At 38.1% G+C, this 24268-nt stretch overlaps 1 protein-coding gene across 1 annotated transcript in view; it reads right to left on the reverse strand.

Annotated features, from left to right (window-relative positions):
* Positions 1-261: 261 nt before the first annotated feature.
* Positions 262-24268, reverse strand: part of LOC126456428 (L-xylulose reductase-like) — a 63513-nt gene continuing 39506 nt past the window's right edge. Inside the window, exons 3-5 of the mRNA XM_050092179.1 lie at positions 7072-7186; positions 6777-6987; positions 262-365 (exon numbers count right to left, since the gene is read on the reverse strand). Coding sequence (XP_049948136.1) covers positions 262-365; positions 6777-6987; positions 7072-7186 — 430 coding nt within the window. The remainder of the gene's footprint in view (positions 366-6776; positions 6988-7071; positions 7187-24268) is intronic.

The raw sequence follows: 24268 nt of genomic DNA on the forward strand, positions 1-24268 counted from the left end.
GAATAGCATAGGATGCTCTTGTTTATGAGAAAATTTTATTCTTGTGCCATAGTCATCATAAATGGTAATAGAGAAACACATTTTCTGACATACTGGTATCATCTATCAAGATGTCTGATGTTTCAACATATTTTCTTCAACAAATATTACTGGTTTTATCATACTGGAATTAATAGCTTGCATAGTATTTCTACTGCTTGTGTATAGTATAGACAAAACTGTAACTGCCACAAAACAGTAGTGAAAAGTGGATCAGTTACATTAGCGGGCAAGGAAACCTCCATCCACAGGCAAAGTGATTCCATTTACCATCGCTGCTTTGTCACTTAACAGAAACAGAACAGCATTGACAATATCTTCAACCTCTAAAAACAGAATAAAACATTTTATTAATTAAAATTTACAGAGTCCATTGACTATTTACATATCATCATAATCAAACAAAATAAATCAGTTCATAGGTAATTTAACATAATTCAGTTGCATAGGTGCATGCAGAACATTTACAGGTGATTATCTACAATAGTGAAAAATAAAAGTGGACATACTATGCTTTTGTCATTTAAATACTACAGATTTATTAATAAATGTTTATTTATAGACTAGGAATTGTCAAGAAACTCAATAATGAATTTCCTTTTTATTTAACCTTCTTATTTGACCTGGTCTTTGTACCATTAGACTAGTAACTCAAATTGGCTGTCACTGCATAATTTACCTCTTTACTGTAGTATCCTTTGAGAGTTCCTCCGACCAAATGCCATTTGTTCCTTGTGTGTTGCAGGTTGGGTATTTGATGCAGCATAATGCAAGCAGGAGAATGTCTGGTATTTATGTCGGGGAAAAGCCAATATGGTGTTTCTATACAGCCAAGCCTCTATACGAGAGGTAGCACAGCCATACCAAAACAAATACCCTCGCAGAAACCGACCACACCACACAAAATTTCAAGCCAATTTTGGTGTTTATGCAATCATGGGTCCTTTCAGACAGATGAATGTGCAGGGAGGCAGTGAATTGTGCATACACTAGATCTGGAAGACCACTTTCTACAATATATTGAGACAAACCCTAGTACAAGCTCCAGGCAAGTATTCCACCAATATAGTGTAAGCCAAAGTGTGGTAATCCATGATGTGATATGTGAATGCATGCATTTCATCTCATGAAGTCCACTTTGGACATCTGTTGTGACATGATATGATACATCTCTGTACTATGTTCCAGGACAATTTTTTGTCATTGCATGCACACTGCCAATTTCCAGACACATGTTCATAGCACCTTTTTTCCTCCAATTTCAGTCAGGAAGCTGTCCTTGCAGTTTGTCAGTTTTTATTAACGTTCACCCTCTAGAATGAGCCTTTGCAATTCCCTGTCCAGTTTTTCTACCATTCCCACCATGTTTAAACTTTTGACATTCCACACTCTTGATTTTTTCATTATTTTCTCATGGTAACCTTCATGTTGACAGTTGCTTCCTGGAGATCCAAAAGGGGGATGAATACAGAACTTTTTCAGTAACAGGCCACATTTTATTTATTTATTTATTTGTCCATATAAATCTCTTTTTCACTACATATATCGTACAAGTATACTGGAGAGAAAATCTTTCTAGCTATTGGTTTTGTAACATCAAATATACAATCATTTAAATTTTTATAACAAATTGGAATCTATACTGTTAATAACTATAAATTTGATTAAATACTGTATATTTATAACTTATTTCTACAATTAAAGATACAAATTACACTTTTTCTTGCATAAGATACTGTGAGATTGAATAGTAGCAGTTTTGCAGCAGGTAGGCTGCCACAGACTTTTTGAAGTTTCGTAGTTCAGAAAGAGATTTTATATATCTTGGTAATCTATTGTATAGTTTTGTACCTGCATGATATGCACCTTTTTGGTATAATGTGGTGTTACAATGACAAACATGTATCTCACTGTCTGTTCTTGTACTGTAACTGTAGGTACTTTTGTTTTGAGGAAAAAGGTTTTCTTTTCTCAGTATACTTTTTTTGACATGCATGAGTACTTCCAGTATATAAATGCAGGGAACGGGTAAGATCTTTAGATCTTTAAAGAAAGGTTTGCATGCCAAAGTATACAGCCCTAACTGTTTCTGCACTAGTATTGTTGCAAAGAATTCTTGCTACATAGCTCACTTATGCTAGTTTTGAATTTAGAGATGTGATATGAGAGCTCCATTTAAGATTTTACTGGAATGAATCCCAAGAAATTTAGTTTCAGTGACAGCACTAATGTTTTGGTTATCTACATATATTACTGGTTGTGCTGCATTTTCATTTTGATCTGTGTGGAAATTCATAAGTACTTTTTTTGGGGGGATTGACTGTTAGCCTGTTTCTGGTAAAGCATTCAGACACTTCTTTCATAATGTCTTTTGCAGATGCAGTAAGATTTTCTTCTTTATTCTTTCAATCAATAGACTGGTGTCATCTGCAAACAGCACTGGCTGTGAATCCCTAACATGTAATGGAAATCATTAATATATACCAAAAACAGAAATTGATCAAGAATTGAGTCCTGTGGAACACCATGACTTAGTCCGCATGGTTCTGAAAGCTGTACCTGGAGTTCATTTCCTTCCATGTACTTAATTTCAGTTACCTGAGAGTGATATTCTAAATATGATTTAATCAGCTGATTCGGCACACCTCTTATACCATACTGTTCGAGCTTTCTCAGGAGCACACAATGATCAATAACGTCAAAAGATTTTGCTAGGTGCAAGAATAAACCTGAGATTTTTCTGTGGTTGTCCACTGCATTTAAAAGAATAGTTTATCAGGTTAAAAGTCACTGTTTCAGTTGACTACTGTGGTGAAGCCATGTTCACATCCAGATATAAATTATTCTTGTTGAAAACTTTAGTTTGTTCTAAAGGAACACTTTTTCAATAATTTTCGAAAACCCTTACAGTGGTGACATGGGCCTATGGTTATCCATACATTACAGGTCACCTTTTTTTATATAGGGTATTACTTGTGCCATTTTCAATTGCTGTGGGAAGACACCACTTGATAAGGATGAACTGCATATGTCTAATAAAGGAGAGAATAAGTGTCTTGCTATAATTTTGATAATATAATGTGGAATATCATCAATACCAGCTGAATAATTACTCTTCAGTAAATTAACAGTATTTAGGAGTTCAGCTGGGCCTATTGGACTGAGGAACATGGATATATTATTTATTTCAATAGATGAAAGTTCTTTCCATGCTGTATTAGATGGATTACCAAATTTTTCCTTCACTAATTTTCCAACAATAGTTGCATAGTAAGAACTGAAGTTGTTTGCAACTGCCCTAGGATCAGTGACATTCTTGCCATCATGCGATATCAAAATATTTTTGTGAGCTGTCTTCTTCCCTAAGATCCTGCACAGATTTCCACATGGACTTAGTTTTATTGGATGAATTCATACTATATTTGTCATTTTCATTAATTTTTGCCTCTTTTTATAACACATTTCAAAACCAACTTGTATTTTTTGAAATAACTAAGAAATTCTGGACTGCTGTCAGTTTTTGAATGCAGAAAAAATTCTCACTTTGTTTTACAAGATACTCTAATGCCTGATGTATTCCAGTTTTTGAATCTGTCTGTGCCTCTGGAAATCACTTTCCTTTGTGGAAAAGCTATGTCAAGTATGTGCTTGAAAATGTTCAAAAAATTTCCATCTTTTCATTGGTAATAGAGGTATAACATACTTCACTCCAAGATTGTTCTCTGATTAGATACTGGAAGTGTTCAGTACTTTTCTAACTATAACTCCTTTTATGGATAATATTTTGTTCACTAGATGAAATCTGATTGACAGGTATAGTTAGTAATTATGAAAGGTGGTCACTATGGCCAGTATCAAAGTTTTCTGATGTACACTTGTCATGTTTACACTTACCTGATCAAGGAGAGTGACACTAGTTTTTGTTACATGTGTTGGAGAGCTAACAGTCAGATGTAAACTGTAGGCTTTTATAATATTTAAGAACTTTTCTCTGTGAGAACTACGGCGCAGAACATCAACATTAAAATCTACACTCAGTGCCATTGTTTTCCCAGTTGTCTTGAGTTTGCCTAAAGCAAGGTCCAGCTTTTTGAAAAAACACTCATATTGCTAACAGGAAATCTATTCACACATAAAATAATAGTTTTTTTCAGACATTAACTCAACAGGTGAGGTTTCAAAGTCTCTTTCACAACTTAGTTTGCGTACAGAGGCTATACTCTTATAATCTACATTTTCTTTTACATATATACAAGTTCCCCATGTTTTGAGTCCATTCTATGAAAGCAGTTTGCAAGTGTAATATGCAATGTTTTTAAGTGATGAAAATATTCATTTTGTAACTGTGTTCACAAAAACATAAAACAAAAACATCTTTCCATTCTCTATTGAGGAGTATATTTATTTCATCAACTTTTTTTGTTAATGACTGTTCATTCTGGTGTACAATCTTTAGTTTGTATTTGCAGTTCAGTTCTGTGTCACATTTTTCTGTGATGCAGTCTACTTCCCTAGAAAAGTCTTTCACTCTTTTCATAAGCCACCACATCTTTCTTTACTACCCATTTGTCCAAAGTACTTTGAACTGCTTCTATACTATGCCTCTTGTGCTTCAAGTTTACTAAAAGACAGATTTCTTCAACCAAAAATTGCTTCCCACTGTGACTGAAATGAAGGCCATGGCTGTTATGCATGAATCTGCGTAACTTGCCTACATTTATGAAGTTAACATATGCAAATTTATGCATACTTTATCTACCTCTTTGTTTAACTTACTCTTCCTATTACTTTATTTACACATGGCCAAGGAGGTAGGTCATATCTGTGTGGTTGATTTACAACAGCTACATTTGTGTTGCCTAATTTGAATAGCACACTTTCAGTAACTGTGATGAGTTCGCTACCCTTATCTCTGGCAAATTCATTTGCTGCTGGACAAATTACAACAAAATTCTTTTGGGCCAAGGTTTTCACATGATTTCACCACTGTTTTTGTCATTTCTTCAAAGCCTGCTCCTGGCTGAAAGGCTTAGACACACATTAGTTTCTGTATGTGACACCTTTTCTGATATCTGATGACCATGATTATCAGCAAAAATTTAGACTTTTCATTCTTTTTAGCACACCTGAGGCCAGTCAACAGATTTTTTAATCACATTTCATTGTTTATTATGCAACATGAGTGAAAAATTTTACAGTGCATTGCTGCTGTTTGTAATTATTTTCTGTTCTCATATGTTTCTGAGTGACAATTTGTAAAATCGCTTTTGTCATAATAGCTATTTGATGCATTTACTTTTAAGTTTCCTAGTTTTGTGCTGGTTCCCACTGTGATTCTTGCTCTGATTACATCACTGGTAAGTAGCTGGTAAGTAGCTGATTTTCTTTGCTGAGTTTTACAACCAGTGTTTTGCAGCTGATTCTCCAATAAGGCTACAATTCTTTCAAGTTCATCAATTTCACTGTTTTTGTAGTTAAAACATGACAAGAGTCATCACAATGTTTACATATGGATGTCACTGCCACAGTTTTTCACTCAATTTTGATCTTGTAATGATATTATTTGGTTTTTTTCTTTAACTTCACAGGAGTGACATTCTCCAGGTCAAGTCATGACACCTTTTCTTGCATTGAATAGATAAAGACACATTCTTTTTTACATTTTTCATGGAACTTGATCTTCACATACCTATTGTCATCGCCATCTTAACTCAAGTTTGTACATACACATTATGTATCTCTACTGTAGTTTTCCTGTTGCCTTCTGCATCCTCACACCATTGCACATTTCATATTCTTCCACCTTTAGCTCATTTTCCCACACAAAGGGCAAGAGGATACCCTGAAACTCAACCTCCTTCTTCACTCACTTCAGCAAGGCTGTTGGCAATATGGGGGTTGGGGTAACTCTTTGGTAAACAGGTAGTAACTTAAGCAGTTTGCTGAATCCCAAGACATAAGAAAAAAACTGAATGTCTTTATATGGCTTTAGAAAAATGTGTAAAATAAACTTGAATAGAGATAGGTGAAGATCATGATGAATGTATAAGGGAGGAGACATTTTTCGAACTAGTGATTTCCAGTTGCTGATGGTGGTGATAATGAATTAAAGATGAAGTACATTTTACAATTTATAAATGAAATGAAGAAAAATTTCTGCTTCCATGTAGTTATTTAAGGAAACTATAGACTCTTTGTTTTGATAATTGAGTTGGAACATAGAACACAAGTTTCCATGTGAAAGTTAATGCTCGGAAGATTTTTGTGATGAAAGTCCTTTACAGTGTAATGCATAAAGTTCTAATCAGAAAGATGGACGCAGTAAAATCAATTTATACTAAGACCATATTGTGTCTATTGGAAATGGTCAAGACAGTGTGACCAGACACTGTCTTCTGACAGTAAATATTAAGATAGGAACAAACACTTTATTGTCATAAATTATTTTTGTTGCTTTTTGCATATTTATATTGCCTGTGCACAAATAAATTGTGGATGGTGAACCAAATTTAAGTAATCAATTACCATCTGTTCTGTAAGGTTTCACTTACTATTTATCTGTGTAGTACAAAAATAGAGGCTGCCCTTTGACTATTTTGACTTGTGTTAATCAAAAGTGGGAAACACCTGTTCTCCTATTTAATAACATATATCAAAGGTGAATTTAATTTCATTGAATTATAACATGTATTTAGACAGAATGGTATCAAAGTGTGTTTTGCAGTTTTATTACATACCTGCAAACTTGCCAAGTGGTATCTCGGACAGCATCTTTGATGCCTTTTCTGGATCTCTCCAGGCAAATCTACCCATTTCTGTTAAAACTACTGTGGGATTTACAGTATTCACTCGAATGTTATGTGGTCCTAATTCCACAGCCATTACTTTCGTGATCTGATCAACTGCTGCTTTTGAGGCACAGTAAACTGTATGATTTAGAAGAGCGGCCTGAAAAATGCATGTTTGATAATAAATATTGAAATGTTTATAACTTTCACAATTTTATTTACATTAATGTCATATTTCAGTCACCTGTGAAGCTTGTGAAGAGATGTTTACAATGCTCCCTCCAGTCTTTCTCTTTACCATACCTTCAACAACAACCTGGCTGACATTAATTATGGGCTTCACATTGACTGCAAATGTACTGAGAAATCAGAATGACTAAATTAGCAAATCACTATTGAACTATTTTATAGTCAATGAGTTTCATGATATTATGAAGAAAAATATAAAATAAAACCTTTGTAATGGTACTACAACAAAAATAAAGTTTTATTCAAGAATTATCATTATTTTAAGTCTGTTTACAATGAAAAAAAAATGAAATGAGTGTTTGGCAACATTGGCTGGGAGGCCCCTTGCGGGGCAGGTCCGGCCGTCAGGTCTTATTACATTCAATGCCACATTGGGCAACCTGCGTGCTGGGTGGGGATGAAATTATGATTAAGACAGTACAACACCCAGTCCCTGAGTGGAGAAAATCCCCAGCCCAGCCAGGAATCGAACCCGGGCCCGTAGGACAGCAATCTGTCACACTGACTGCTCAGCTATTGGGGCAGACTGTTTATAATAAGAAATATGAGGACACAAAAGATCAGATGAGTGATATCTACATCTATAACAGGTATTATTTTTTCTTGTAAATAGTAAAGACCACTTTTTATTGTATCATGTACTAAGACTTCTGCTTACTAAACAATCAAATTTTCTATTCATTGCTAATTTACATTACATTACGATTTCACTCTGTTTGTGGAAATTCCACTAACCGCAATTGAAATTACAAATAGGTGTGCAAGATAAATCAGTCTGTGAAAACATACCACTTTTAAACATAAAGAATGAAACAAAGATTCATATTTGCAGTGTTTGGTACAGCAAGTTTCATGATTGCTTTCTGTAGTCCTTGTTGTCTATGTGCGGGATTTATGGTGTCAGTAGCTAAAACATATACAGAATGCTCTTTTTTTTTAAATTGTATGACAGTTTTAGACATGTATGTCATCTATCTTTCTATAATTATCATTTTCTTCACTCTCACCTAAAATACTCATGCTGACTAACAGCACCAGCTACAGCATGTATGGAATGTGAAATCTGTGGCTAGCTTGAGGATTTTTTGGTAGGGATGATGCAGCAAATTACCTTCAGTAGAGAGTCATTGACAGAAGTAGAAATAACTTTGGATGTGCCCCAAGAAAGTGTGTTGGGTCTCTTCCTATTCATGCTATATATTGATGACCTTGTGAACAACATTAATCATAACAGAATGAAAAAATTTAGTATCCTACAATATCACTCCCATAGGAATCATGAGGACAAGATTAGATTATTTCCAACACACACACAGGCATTTAACAGTCATTCTTACACAGTCCATACTTGGAAGTATCATGAAAAAACTGTAATAACTGGTACAATGGGAGGTAGCCTCTGCCATGTGTTTTGTAGAATGTGAGTGTAGACTTATTCAACCATTTTTTATGTGAGTGTCTGTCTTTCTATAATACTCAAATTTCCTGACAATCTACCTTACACACTCATAATGAATAACAGTACCAGTGTCTAGCCTCCAACCAATATGCATGTGAATCACAAACACAGGATTATTACTTAAGAAAAGAGTTCAGAAGAGTCTTGCACACTAGATATCCCCAGAATTTCTGAAGTATATTTTTGTATTTCATTTGGTATTTGCTTGATTATCAGTTCAGAATTCACTGTATAAGGCAGAAATGTTGTCCAAGTTTGTCTGAATTTCCTCACTTTTATTTAATGATTATACTTCCTTTATAGAACAGCAATGTCTGTGAAACATTGGAAAATGCTGTTCTTTCCATTTTGTAAATCATTTATGTGTATGTTACCAGCATTGTGTGATGTCCTGGTATTCTATAAAGTACCTAGGTAAAGTGTAGAATGCCTGATGGTTTTAGGCAAACTATTAAATATAAGTCTTTTGTGAAAATGTTACATACTTTTCCTAGGTATTCTATACCATTCCTAGGCATTATACAGAATGACCCTTACCATTTACACAAAATGTTAAAGGGGCACAAGATGAAAATCCTTTATTAGCTATGAGGGTAAGTCAGTTATTATCTGCAATTTAGTTATATTTTTCAAAATGTTCAAATGTGTGTGAAATCTTGTGGGACTTAACTGCTAAGGTTATCAGTCCCTAAGCTTACACTCTACTTAACCTAAATTATCCTAAGGACAAACACACACACCCATGCCCGAGGGAGGACTCGAACCTCCGCCAGGTTAGTTTCGTTATCGCTGCCATGCTGTTAATCATGACTGCTCTGCTGTCTGTTTCCACCAAAGGAGAGCAATGTTCAGTGATACATTTTTGTGGTCGGAAGATGTATCAGGGGCCGAAATACATCGAAGACTTTTGGTACAGTACGGGAACAGTGTTTTGCCACAACAGAGTGTCTACAAATGGATTGAAAAATTCAGAAATGGTCACACAAGTGCTACACACGATGAAGGAGCCAGATGACCACTTACTTCCACAAATGAAGAAACCATTGAGCGTTCACGTGAAATGATTCTCTTAGGTAGACAATTAACTATTGATGAAGTGGCACATCATCTGTAAATTAATCCTGGTTCTGCCTGTGAAATCATCCACAACAGACTTGGATTTCATAAAGTTTGTACAAGATGGGTCCCAAAACAACTCACACAGTTGCATTAACAAACGTGCTTGGAGATCTGCAAAAATCATTTGGATCGCTATGGTAATGAAGGGGACAACTTTTAGACAGGATCATTGCTGGTGATGAAATATGGATCCATCATTATGAACCAGAGAGTAAATGGCAGAGTATGGAATGGAAATGTCCAAATTCACCATGCAAGAAAAAGTTCAACACCCAACCACGCACAGGAAAACTGATGCTTACAGTTTTTTGGGACATACAAGGTCCAGTACTGGAACATTATGGGGAAAGAGGCACAACAATAAACAGCGTACATTACAGTGAGGTGCTTACTGCCAGGCTAAAGACTGCAATTCGAAGCAAATGCCTAGGATTGCTGTCAAAAGGTGTTGTATTGTTGCACAACAATGCCTGTTCACATACTGCTGCCCACACTGCTGAAACGCTCCAGAAACTCAAATCTGAAGTACTGAATCATCCTCTATATAGTCCCAATCTTGTCCCTTCTGACTATTGACAATTTGATCTTGTACTTGGCTTAAAGAAGAATGTTAACAGAATATCGTTACTCTGATCTTGTGTAGTGCTGTTTCAAGAGTCTTCTGCAGTTCCAAGTCAGTGAAAGCCATCTTCTGTCACATTCATAAAAACTGCCAAAAGACTCCGTGAGTCACCCTGCCTTTGTCAACATTGGGAATTGGAACTTGCACAGTGGCACCCAAAGGCACAGGAGGATTTTTTTTGTCAGAATCTCTTTTCATTTCTTTGACCTGAATGTAAAGGTTCAATTTTGATTTCATTTTACTTTGGACAGCTTTCTCAATTCTTAAGCAAACACTGCACAAAATGACAACAGTTGTCGAACTTTTGCCTGCATGTAGGACGATTAGGTCAGGATTTGTTTTGAGGTTGGGTGTAGGTACTCTTTCTTCTATTGGAAGGTTGGTGGTCTGAGGAAGGGACCTGGGGAAGCGTGTTGAAGCTAAGTTGGAGGTAAGGAATTCCTTTGGAATCAGGGTGGTTTTGGTTGGAAGGATTGGTAGAAAAGAAGGGATTGAGAGAAGGAGAGAAGGCCTTTGATAAGTCCAGTGTGGTTAAATTTGGGTGTAGGACTAAAGACGAGGGTTTGGATACCACTAAAACTGTGGATCTGTGGGTTTGGTGGAAAGGTTAACAGCAGTGTTGTAGAAATCTTTTGGCTCTGGATTTGGTGGAGAGTTGGTAGGGAGTTTTGAGGATGTGGCAAGCTGAAAAGGTCAGCTAGGCAGTGTTTAGTTGTTATGAGGGGTGGTCAAGGATGAGCACTGTGGATATTATAGAGTTTGGATAGTGGTGTCCCAAGGCTGCAATAGGATGTTAGCAGGTTGGATAGCTTATGGAGGTAGTGTCTGTAATGTTCCTCTAGTTACTGGAGAGCAAAGGATTCAATTTCAGAGACATGATGTAAGGAGTAGGGATTGCACAGTAGTAGTATCTTGTGGAGGGAGCAGAGGTGATTCTGGGATGTCGTGCCATGGAGATGTGTTTTTGCAATACCAGCCTCATGAGAGCCATGGATTGGTGGAATCTGAGAAGGTGTAGGTCACTGTGAAAAGAGGGTTGGGCTCCATAGAAAGGAATCTTTGTGGTTAAGCCATTTGGGGAGTTCCATGGTTTACGCAGCATTTGATAAACAGGGTTTTACCCAGGGATACTTTTCTGAACTGGTGTAGAAAGATGGAGCAATGGTTCATTGTGGCAGGAATGGTGTAAAGGAAGCAGGAATGACTCAGAAATGGGCAAAATAGGTGCCGATGGTTGTGAGAGGAGCTAAACGAGCAAAAAGATGCGTAAAAATATGTTAAGACATGAGAAACATGTACAGATACACAAAATATGCACAGATAAGTAAAAATCCCCCCATGAACCATGGACCTTGCCGTTGGTGGGGAGGCTTGCGTGCCTCAGCGATACAGATGCCCGTACCGTAGGTGCAACCACAACGGAGGGGTATCTGTTGAGAGGCCAGACAAACATGTGGTTCCTGAAGAGGGGCAGCAGCCTTTTCAGTAGTTGCAGGGGCAACAGTCTGGATGATTGACTGATCTGGCCTTGTAACATTAACCAAAACGGCCTTGCTGTGCTGGTACTGCGAACGGCTGAAAGCAAGGGGAAACTACAGCCGTAATTTTTCCCGAGGACATGCAGCTTTACTGTATGATTAAATGATGATGGCGTCCTCTTGGGTAAAATATTCCGGAGGTAAAATAGTCCCCCATTCGGATCTCCAGGCGGGGACTACTCAAGAGGACGTCGTTATCAGGAGAAAGAAAACTGGCATTCTACGGATCGGAGCGTGGAATGTCAGATCCCTTAATCGGGCAGGTAGGTTAGAAAATTTAAAAAGGGAAATGGATAGGTTAAAGTTAGATATAGTGGGAATTAGTGAAGTTCGGTGGCAGGAGGAACAATACTTTTGGTCAGGTGATTACAGGGTTATAAATACAAAATCAAATAAGGGTAATGCAGGAGTAGGTTTAATAATGAATAAAAAAATAGGAGTGCGGGTTAGCTACTACAAACCGCGTAGTGAACACATTATTGTGGCCAAGATAGACACAAATCCCATGCCTACTACAGTAGTACAAGTTTATATGCCAACTAGCTCTGCAGATGATGAAGAAATTGATGAAATGTATGACGAGATAAAAGAAATTATTCAGGTAGTGAAGGGAGACAAAAATTTAATAGTCATGGGTGACTGGAATTCGTCAGTAGGAAAAGGGAGAGAAGGAAACATAGTAGGTGAATATGGATTGGGGGGAAGAAATGAAAGAGGAAGCCGCCTTGTAGAATTTTTGCACAGAGCATAACTTAATCATAGCTAACACTTGGTTCAAGAATCATGAAAGAAGGTTGTATACCTGGAAGAATCCTGGAGATACTAAAAGGTATCAGATAGATTACATAATGGTAAGACAGAGATTTAGGAACCAGGTTTTAAATTGTAAGACATTTCCAGGGGCGGATGTGGATTCTGACCACAATCTATTGGTTATGAACTGCAGATTGAAACTGAAGAAACTGCAAAAAGGCGGGAATTTAAGGAGATGGGACTTGGATAAACTGAAAGAACCAGAGGTTGTAGAGAGTTTCAGGGAGAGCATAAGGGAACAATTGACAGGAATGGGGGAAAGAAATACAGTAGAAGAAGAATGGGTAGCTCTGAGGGATGAAGTAGTGAAGGCAGCAGAGGATCAAGTAGGTAAAAAGACGAGGGCTAATAGAAATCCTTGGGTAACAGAAGAAATATTGAATTTAATTGATGAAAGGAGAAAATATAAAAATGCAGTAAATGAAGCAGGCAAAAAGATATACAAACGTCTCAAAAATGAGATTGACAGGAAGTGCAAAATGGCTAAGCAGGGATGGCTAGAGTACAAATGTAAGGATGTAGAGGCTTGTCTCACTAGGGGTAAGATAGATACTGCCTACAGGAAAATTAAAGAGGCCTTTGGAGATAAGAGAACGACTTGTATGAATATCAAGAGCTCAGATGGCAAACCAGTTCTAAGCAAAGAAAGGAAGTCAGAAAGGTGGAAGGAGTATATAGAGGGTTTATACAAGGGCGATGTACTTGAGGACAATATTATGGAAATGGAAGAGGATGTAGATGAAGATGAAATGGGAGATAAGATACTGCGTGAAGAGTTTGACAGAGCACTGAAAGACCTGAGTCGAAACAAGGCCCCGGGAGTAGACAACATTCCATTAGAACTACTGATGGCCTTGGGAGAGCCAGTCATGACAAAACTCTACCATCTGGTGAGCAAGATGTATGAGACAGGTGAAATACCCACAGACTTCAAGAAGAATATAATAATTCAAATCCCAAATAAAGCAGGTGTTGACAGATGTGAAAATTACAGAACTATCAGTTTAATAAGTCACAGCTGCAAAATACTAACGCGAATTCTTTACAGACGAATGGAAAAACTGGTAGAAGCCGACCTCGGGGAGGATCAGTTTGGATTCCGTAGAAATGTTGGAACACGTGAGGCAATACTAACCTTACGACTTATCTTAGAAGAAAGATTAAGAAAAGGCAAACCTACGTTTCTAGCATTTGTAGACTTAGAAAAAGCTTTTGACAACGTTAACTGGAATACTCTCTTTCAAATTCTGAGGGTGGCAGGAGTAAAATACAGGGAGCGAAAGGCTATTTACAATTTGTACAGAAACCAGATGGCAGTTATAAGAGTCGAGGGGCATGAAAGGGAAGCAGTGGTTGGGAAAGGAGTGAGACAGGGTTGTAGCCTCTCCCCGATGTTATTCAATCTGTATATTGAGCAAGCAGTAAAGGAAATAAAAGAAAAATTTGGAGTAGGTATTAAAATTCATGGAGAAGAAGTAAAAACTTTGAGGTTTGCTGATGACATTGTAATTCTGTCAGAGACAGCAAAGGACTTGGAAGAGCAGTTGAATGGAATGGACAGTGTCTTGAAAGGAGGATATAAGATGAACATCAACAAAAGCAAAACGAGGATAATGGAATGTAGGAAAATTAAATCTGGTGATGCTGGGGGGATTAGATTAGGAAATGAGACACTTAAAGTAGTAAAGGAGTTTTGCTATTTAGGGAGTAAAATAACTGATAATGGTTGAAGTAGAGAGGATATAAAATGTAGACTGGCAATGGCAAGGAAATCGTTTCTGAAGAAGAGAAATTTGTTAACATCGAGTATAGATTTAAGTGTCAGGAAGTCGTTTCTGAAAGTATTTGTATGGAGTGTAGCCATGTATGGAAGTGAAACATGGACAATAACCAGTTTGGACAAGAAGAGAATAGAAGCTTTCGAAATGTGGTGCTACAGAAGAATGCTGAAGATAAGGTGGGTTGATCACGTAACTAATGAGGAGGTATTGAATAGAATTGGGGAGAAGAGAAGTTTGTGGCACAACTTGACTAGAAGAAGGGATCGGTTGGTAGGACATGTTTTGAGGCATCAAGGGATCACAAATTTAGCATTGGAGGGCAGCGTGGAGGGTAAAAATCGTAGAGGGAGACCAAGAGATCAATACACTAAGCAGATTCAGAAGGATGTAGGTTGCAGTAAGTACTGGGAGATGAAGAAGCTTGCACAGGATAGAGTAGCATGGAGAGCTGCATCAAACCAGTCTCAGGACTGAAGACCACAACAACAACAAGTAAAAATATGCACAGATACATAAAAATACACACAAACATATAAAAATACACACAGATACGTAAAGATATGCACAAATACGTTAAAAACATACAAAAACTTGGGAGAAAAGAAACGATGAGGGGTTTTTGTGTGTGTGTGTATGTGTGTGGGAGCGCGCACTCGCGCGCGCGCACGTGCACTACAGTAAGTGAAGAGAGAGGGAAGGGAAATGGGATAGGTTGTGTTTCAGAAGTTCCTATGGCATGGACAGTTGTGAAAAATGAAACGCTAAAGTATGTCAGGATGAGAGATGAAGTGGGATCAGTGGGTATAAATATAACTATTGGTGCAAAGACACTGAGAACTGTCATTCCATAGAGAACAGTAATAGAGCAAAACTTCACAGGTTTGTAGGATAGATGAAAAGCTTTTTGGCAAAATCAAACAATAGGAATGCCAGGTATGAGTATAAACAGTGTAGGAAAAGACAGATTGCTACTTACCATAAAGCAGAAACGTTAAGTTGCAGACTGTCACAATGTTTTAAGCTGCAGCCTTCATCAGGAAAAGAGAAACACACACCATTCATACACACAAGTAAGCACAACTCATGCTCACATGACCACCAAATCCACCATATTGGGCCAGATTGCAGCTATCGCATGGGATGCAAGCAGCAATTTGGAGGGGCAGGAAAGTGGAAGGGATAGTAGTGTACAAGTGGGAAGAGAGATGAATGCTGTCTGGTGAAGTGTGCAGGGACTAGAATGTTGGCAGGTGCAGCATCAGGAGGTGGTGAAAAAAGGAGCGAAAAAAGAGAGGAGCAGGGAAAGATGGGCAGGTACACTGTCAGAGGGTGGCAAATAAACAGTTGGGAAATGAGAATGGGGAGGAAATGATAGGACAGAGGTAGTGGAACTGTTTGGTGCAGGGTGTGGGGACAGTGTGTTACCACAGGTTGAGGCTGGGATAATTATGGGAGCAGAGAACATTTTGTAACGATTAAACATATCTTCACTGTTCAGAAAAGTTGGTGGTGGAGGAAAGGATGCAGATGGCTCAGGTACCAGTAGTGATGCAGCCACTGAAATCAAGTATGTCATGTTCAGCTGTATGTTGCTCCACGGGGGAGTCAACTTTGCTCTTGGCCACAGTTTAGCAGTGGCCATTCATCCTGGTGAAAAGCTGGTTTGGTAGTCATACCAATATAAAAAGCTGTGCAATGATTGCAATACAGCTGGTAAATGAATGGCTGCTTTCACAGGCGACCCAGATCCTGATGGGATAGGATAAACCTGTGACAGGAAAGAAATAGGAAGTGCTAGTTGTGTGGCTCAGCAGGTTTTGCTCCTGAGTCTCTCACTGGAATATGTTGTCTGTGGCAGGAGGCAGAAATTGGAAGTGGCATGGGAATGGAGTGGTATTTTATGGAGGTTGGGTGGGTGATGGAACACCACTTTAGGAATGGTGGGAAGTATCTTGGATCTCTCATTTTAGCGTATGATGACAGGAAATCAAAGTCCTTGCAAAGGATGTGGTTCAGTTGTTCCAGTCCAGTGTGGTACTTGGTGATGAAGTGTGTATGAGAGATCTGTTTGTGGACTATATCTGTGGGTTAGTGCCTGTCTGTGAAGACCTTGGTGAGGCCTTCAGCATACTGGGCAAGGCAGTTCTGTCACTGCAAATACACTTTTCCTTTGGTATATAAACAAATCCATGGCACAGCCATGGGCACCCGCATGACACCATCCTATGCCAACCTTTTTATGGGCCATCTAGAGGAGACTTTCCTAGCCACGCCAAACCCCTTGTCTGGTCCAGGTTCATTGATGATATCTTCATGATCTGGAATCAGGGCTAAGACATCCCAACTGTGTTCCTTCATAACCTCGACACCTCCTCTCCCATCCATTTCACATGGTCCTCCTCAACCCAGTGTGCCACTGTCCTAGATGTTGACCTCCTCCTCTCTTATGGCTCCATCCACACCTCTGTCCACATTAAACCCACCAACCACCAACACTTCATGCATTTTGACAGCTGTCATCCTTTCACAACAACAAATTCCTCCCATAAACTCTGGTCACCCAGGGACAGCGTACCTGCAGTGACAAGAACTCCCTTGCTTGGTTTGCTGAGGGTCTCACCAAGACCCTCACAGACAGGCACTATCCCTAGTCTACAACCAGATCCCCCACACCATTTCTCCTCACACACTTAACATGTCATTTTTATGGTGAGTACCAATCTGTCTTTTCGTACATTGTTTACCTGGAGTTTGCTTTATTCAATCAGTTCATAAACCTTAAATCATTGGTGTTCCCTACCTTTAGTGGCTCTAAAAGAGATGTCACAATGATTTATCATTCATTTACATCTACATCTGTGTAGATACTCTGCAAATCACATTTAAGTGCCTGGCAGAGGGTTCATCAAACCACCTTCACAACAATTCTCTCATATTCCAATCTTGTACAGCACATGGAAAAAATGAACACCTATGTATTTCTGTGTGAGCTCTGAATTCCCTTATTTTATTATGGTGATCCTTTATCCCTATGTAGGTCAGCATCAACTAAATACTTTCTCCTTTGGAGGAGAAAGTTGTTGATTGGAATTTGCTGAGAAGATTCCTCCACAGCAAAAAATGCCTTTGTTTTAATGATGTCCACTCCAAATCCTGTATCATTTCAGGGACACTCTCTCCCATATTTTGCAATAATACAAAATGTGCTGCCCGTCTTTGAATGTCCTCCTTTTCACAATGCAAGTAGTATCATTAAGCCTAAGGGAGTAATTTCAACATATGAAAATATAAATAATATAATCTTCAAAATTAACTTCTGGTTCTCTGCAAATGGACTGTCACTGAATTTAGATAAAACAGAATATACCATGTTTTATGAACTGTAAGGTACTTTTTTCTTCAAAAAATTTCCTCCAAAATTCAGGTGGATCTTATACTCAAAACTAACATAAAAATGTCCTGTGATTGATTTAAAATTCATGGCAATCTTAAAAAAGGCCATGTATTTGATGCTGCGGAAACCTATCTCTATTTGGCAACAATGGTTTCAACTGGTGGCAGCAGCAGTACACCACTGTGACAAACAGGAGTTGCAGCTTGCTAACACTGTCTCCTTCCTGCCCCACCATCACAAACCAGTACAGTGTCTAGCCTATTGTGCCAGTGAACTTGAATTGAAAGAGATTTGTGTTATCAGTAACAGTACAATATTTTTGTTAATGGCTAGTTTTGTAATGGAAGAAAATAAAAGGTATTCATATGATGCAGGCTATAAACTGAAAGCAATAGCTTAAGCAGAAGAACATGGAAATAGAGCAGCTGAGTGACATTTTGGCCATCCGCCAACAGAAAAAACCATTTGTGATTGGCAGGCTAGTAAAGAAAAAAGGAGGACAACTAAATGTTCAAATAGAGGACTGAATGTGGTTCATGGTGTGGGTTCCTGTTGTCATGTCCTAGTTCATGAACCACAGGCAACGTATGAGTGGCCAAGTAAGTGGTCCTGACAGTTGGGATACCAGTTACTTTGAAATAAGGCTGGGCGTCTCAGACATATTCTTAGTTGTGGTCACTTTTGTGCTCAGACGGCAAAGACTACCAAATCCAGCAGTTAGTCCCTCAACCGTTAGGGGTAAAACTCAATGGGACCCAGGGCAAGTACGGCTAGCAACCTTCTTCCCTGGTACTTTAAATGTGATGCTGGCAACAATCAGGACAAAATGCCTCGGACCTTTGGAGGTGACAGGGTCCCACCTCTAATTGACAAACCAGGGACTCCTGACATACAACTCGGCAGACGAATGGTAACGAGATGGGGAGCTATTAATATCAATGGGGGCTACTCTTTGAAGAAGGCAGAGTTGGCAGAGGCTGCAAGTAAGATGAGGGTGGATGTTTGAGCTGTTAGCAACATTCGGGTAAGGGGTGAGAAAGAAGAGGAAGTGGGAGAATACAAGGTCTACCTGTCAGGAGTCAAAGCAGGAATAGCACAATGGGGTGTAGGGCTTTACATCAGGAAATAAATGGAACCCAGTGTAGTTGCAATAAGGTATGTAAATTAACAACTGATGTGGATAGATTTGACAGTGTCTAGCAAAGAAATTAGGATTGTGTCAGTATATTCGCATTGTGAAGGGACAGATCTAAATAAGATGGGTAGTTTTTATGACACACGCAGTGATGTAGTTGTTAGAGTAAAGTACAAGGACAGTGTTCAGCTCATGGGTGATTTTAATGCAAGGATTGGAAATCGAACAGAAGGGTATGAAAAGGTTATGGATCAATTTGGAGAGGATATGGAGGCCAACAGGAATGGGAAACAGCTCTTGGATTTCTGTGCCAGTATGGGCTTAGTAATCACAAACTCATTTTTTAAACATAAGAACATTCACCGGTATACTTGGGAAGGCAGGGGAACCAGATCTGTCATTGACTATATAATAACAGATCAGGAATTCAGGAAGCCTGTGAGGGACACACATGTATTCATGGGATTCTTTGATGACACTGATCACTATTTAATCTGCAGTGAAATTGGTATTTTGAGGCCAAAAGTGCAGGAGGTCAGGTCCATATGTAGGAGGATAAGAGTGGAGAAACTTCAGGATAAGTAAATCGGGCACAAGTACATAACAGCGATCTCAGAAAGGTACCAGTTAGTTGAATATAGTCAATTACAGTCATTGGAAAAGGAATGGTCAAGGTACAGGGACACAGTACTAGAAGTGGCTAAAGAATGTCTTGGAACAGTAGTGTGTAAAGGTAGGATGAAGCAAACAGCTTGGTGGAATGACACAGTCAAGGCAGCATGTAAAAGGAAAAAGAAGGCATATCAAAAATGGCTACATATTAGAACTCAGGTAGACAGAGAAAGTTATGTTGAAGAAAGAAACAAAGCCAAACAGATAATTGCAGCATCCAAGAAGAAATCTTGGGAAGACTTTGGAAACAGGTTGGAGACATTGGGTCAAGCTGCTGGAAAACCATTCTCAAGTGTAATTAGCAGTCTTTGAAAGGGAGGTAAGAAGGAAATGACAAGTATTTTGGACAGGTCAAGAAAACTGCTGGTGAATCCTGTTGATGACTTGGGCAGATGGAGGGAATATTTTGCTCAATGTAGGTGAAAATGCAATCAGTAATGTTTCAGATTTTGATGTACAATGGGATAGGAATGCTGATGGAAATAGGATCACATTTGAAGAAGTGGAGAAAATGGTCAATAGATTGCAGTGCAATAAAGTGGCTGGGGTGGATGAAATTAAGTCAGAACTCATCAAATACAGTGGAATGTCAGGTCTTAAATGGCTATACAGGATCATTGAAATGGCGCGGGAGTCGGTACAGGTTCCATCAGACTGGACAAAAGCAGTAATCACACCAATCTTTAAACATGAAAACAGAAAAGATTGTAACAACTGCAGAGGTATCTCTTTAATCAGCGTTGTGGGTAAAATCTTCTTAGGTATTGTTGAAAGGAAAGTGCGAGTATTAGTTGAGGACAAATTGGATGAAAATCAGTGTGGGTTTAGGCCTCTTAGAGGTTGTCAGGACCAGATCTTTAGCTTAAGGCAAATAATGGGGAAGTGTTACGAGTGGAACAGGGAATTGTATCTATGCTTTATAGATCTAGAAAAGGCATATGACCGGGTTCCTAGGAGGAAGTTATTGTCTGTTCCATGGGATTATGGAATAGGAGGCAAACTTTTTCACGCAATTAAATGTCTTTACATAGATAGTCAGGCAGCAGTTAGAGTTGACGGTAAATTGAGTTCATGGTTCAGAGTAGTTTCAGGGGTAAGACAAGGCTGCAACCTGTCTCCACTGTTGTTCATATTATTTATGGATCATATGTTGAAAACAATAGACTGGCTGGGTGAGATTAAGATATGTGAACACAAAATAAGCAGTCTTTCATATGCGGATGACTTAGTTGTGATGGCAGATTCGATTGAAAGTTTGAAAAGTAATATTCCAGAGCTAGATCAGAAATGTAAGGACTATGGTATGAAGATTAGCATCTTCAAAACGAAAGTAATGTCAGTGGGAAAGAGATATAAACGGATTGAATGCCAAATAGGAGGAACAAAGTTAGTATAGGTGTATGGTTTCAAGTACTTAGGATGCATACTCTCACAGGATGGCAACATAGTGAAAGAACTGGAAGCGAGATGTAGCAAAGCTAATGCAGTGAGCACTCAGCTACGATCTACTCTCTTCTGCAAGAAGGAAGTCAGTACCAAGGCTAAGTTATCTGTGCATGGTTCAATCTTTCGACCAACTTGGTTGTATGTGAGCAAAAGGTGGGTGGATTCAGGTTACCTTATCAATAAGGTTGAAGTTACGGATATGAAAGTAGCTAGGATTATTGCAGGTACTAGTAGATGGGAACAATGGCAGGAGGGTGTCCACAATGAGGAAATCAGAGAAAAACTGGGACTGAACTCTATAGATGTAGCAATCAGGGCAAAGAGGCTCATGTTACACACATGGGAAAAACAAGGTTACCCAAGAGACTCATGTGTTCAGCAGTAGAGGGTAGGAGGAATCAGGGTAGACCAAGGAGAAGGTACCTGGATTCGTTTAAGAATGATTTTGAAGTAATAGGCTTAACATCAGAAGAGGCACCAATGTTAGCACTGAATAGGGGATCATGGAGAAATTTTATAAGGGGGACTATGCTCCAGAGTGAGTGCTGAAAGGCATAATCAGTCTTAAATGATGATGATGAGGATGAGAGGACTAATGCAAACTGGCCAAAGCTATAAGATGACATATTGAAATGGATTCAAGGACACTGTCAAAATGACATTAGAATTAATGCAAAAATGATTCAAATACAAGCTCATAAGCTAGCACTACAGTGAAACTTAACAGACTTCAAGGGTGGATCTGGTTGGTGCTACAGGTTTATGAAGCATTATGGACTTAGCATGCAAACCGAAACCAAAATATCTCAGAAAATGACACAAGAGTATGAAGAGAAAATGTTTTCTTTCCATTGCTTTATTATTCAACATCAAAATAAAACCAGTGTGGAACTAAGTCTAGCAACAATGGATGAAATTCCTCTGACATCGGATGTGCTGAGTAACAGAACTGTTGCCATGAAAGGTGCTAAAACTATAACTATAAAAAGGTGCGGACTTGAAAAAATGCACTACACTGTTGTCCTTTCTTGTTGTGCTGACAGTATTAAACTTCATCCAATAATCATTTTCAAGTGCAAAACAATGCCAAAACCTTCTGAAATATAGCCAGGTGTTGTTGTTCACATACATGACAAGGGCTGCATGGACAAGGCTGGTATGAAATCATGGACTAACAGAGTGTGGGAGAAAAGGAAAAGTGCTTTATTGAAGAAGAGTTCTCTTCTAGTGCTGGATCAGTTTAGTAGTCATTTGAAAGATTCTATGAAAGGGAAATTGAGACAGGGAAATACCGAGTTTGCAGTTATTCTGAGAGTACTTACTTCACAATTGCAACATCTTGATGTCTCGATAAATAAACCATTAAAGTGTATATGAGAGTGGAATGGAACAAAAGGATGATGGATGAAACCCAACATGAATTCATGCCAAAGGGCTCTTTAAAGTGACCTACAATCAAACATGTGTGTCAGTGGATAAAACAATCATGGTCTAGAATGAGAGAAGACATTATTGTTAAATCTTTCAATAAATATGTCATAAGTAATGCTGTTGATGACAGTGAAGACAATCTTATATATGAAGAGGACAATGATGATGACAAAGAGGAAAAAGAAGAAGAAGAAGAAAGATAAGAAGAAAGTTCAGTAAAAAAAAATTGCTTAGAACTAAGGTGTATCTTATTGTCCGTAGCATTTTATAGTCCGTAAAATATGGTATAAAATTCTACACTGCAAAGGCCTGACTATACAATTGGAAAAAAATTCATGAGGGTAAAACAAAAAATAAAAGAGAATATTCAAAATTATTGGGTGTTTATATTCATAAGAATCTGAACTGAAAGCCACATGTTACAGATCTTCTTAAACATCTAAGCACTGCAACTTTTGCAGTGCTGATATCAGGTTTTGGGGGGAAGGGGGGGGGGGGGGGAAGTGAAAATGTCAAAAAGTTTACTTATATGTCTCATTTTAATTCAATAATATTTTCTACCACCATTGAAGAGAAATGTGATTGCTACACAGTAGCTTGTAATAAGGATAATGTGTGGTGTCCACTCTGGAGCCTCTTCCAGACAGCTCTTGAAACATTTGAGTGCATAGACAAGAGCCTTAAGGTATATTTACCTGTTTATGAAGTATAATGTCAACAGTTAATCACAGTTTGAAAATAAAAAAAAAACACACCCATAAATATAATACCTGAAGGAGAAATAATTTACACATTGCATACTAAGTCTAAGTATGGCACACAAAGGAGTGAAGTATTCAGCCAAACAAATCTTTGATCACTTACCCAATCATTTAATGAATTTTTGGATGATAAAACTGAGGTTGAAAGAGAGAGAGAGAGAGAGAGAGAGATCAAGCAACATTAAGTGTAAATTAATGTATGCATGAAAAAAAGCATAAACTCATGCAAATTATTAGTACTTTGCCATATTTTCCACTAAAAAGATGTACTATAATTATAAATCAAACTCTTTCTGTATCATAGTGAATGTCACAATTATGATCAGTGCAATATGCAAATAACTAACAAAAAGCAGAATCCAGTTTAAAACTTCCTTATCTTAAAAGTGGACTGTTATTCTTGAAAACAATTTTTTTTTAATTTAGAGAAGAAAGTTGTGTCTGTAAATAGTTGTTATTTCCTAATCTTCACTTTTATGGATTAATAATTTATTATATACTTTATTCTTTCAGAAAATTCACACTGAGTTATTGAATGATGAAAATGTAGCAAAGGGATGGACTATCAAATTAATACAAGATTTCATTATTATGGTTACAAGTCCACTTGAGTGGCACACACACACACACACACACACACACACACACACACACACACACACACACACACACACACACAAAACAGTTGCAGCATTCTGACAGTGTTAGTTAGTTATTGTTCCACAGATCAAATGCACAATACAAAATAATATGAATATAATAGAGGGAAACATTCCACGTGGGAAAAATATATCTAAAAACAAAGATGATGTAACTTACCAAATGAAAGCATTGGTATGTTGACAGACACACAAACAAACACAAACACACACACAAAATTCAAGCTTCCGTAACCCATGGTTGCTTCATCAGGAAAGAGGGAAGGAGAGGGAAAGACGAAAGGATGTGGGTTTTAAGGGAGAGGGTAAAGAGTCATTCCAATCCTGGGAGCAGAAAGACTTACCTTAGGGGGCAAAAAGGA

Source organism: Schistocerca serialis, chromosome 2, assembly GCF_023864345.2.
Source record: "Schistocerca serialis cubense isolate TAMUIC-IGC-003099 chromosome 2, iqSchSeri2.2, whole genome shotgun sequence".
Classification (NCBI taxonomy): domain Eukaryota; kingdom Metazoa; phylum Arthropoda; class Insecta; order Orthoptera; family Acrididae; genus Schistocerca; species Schistocerca serialis.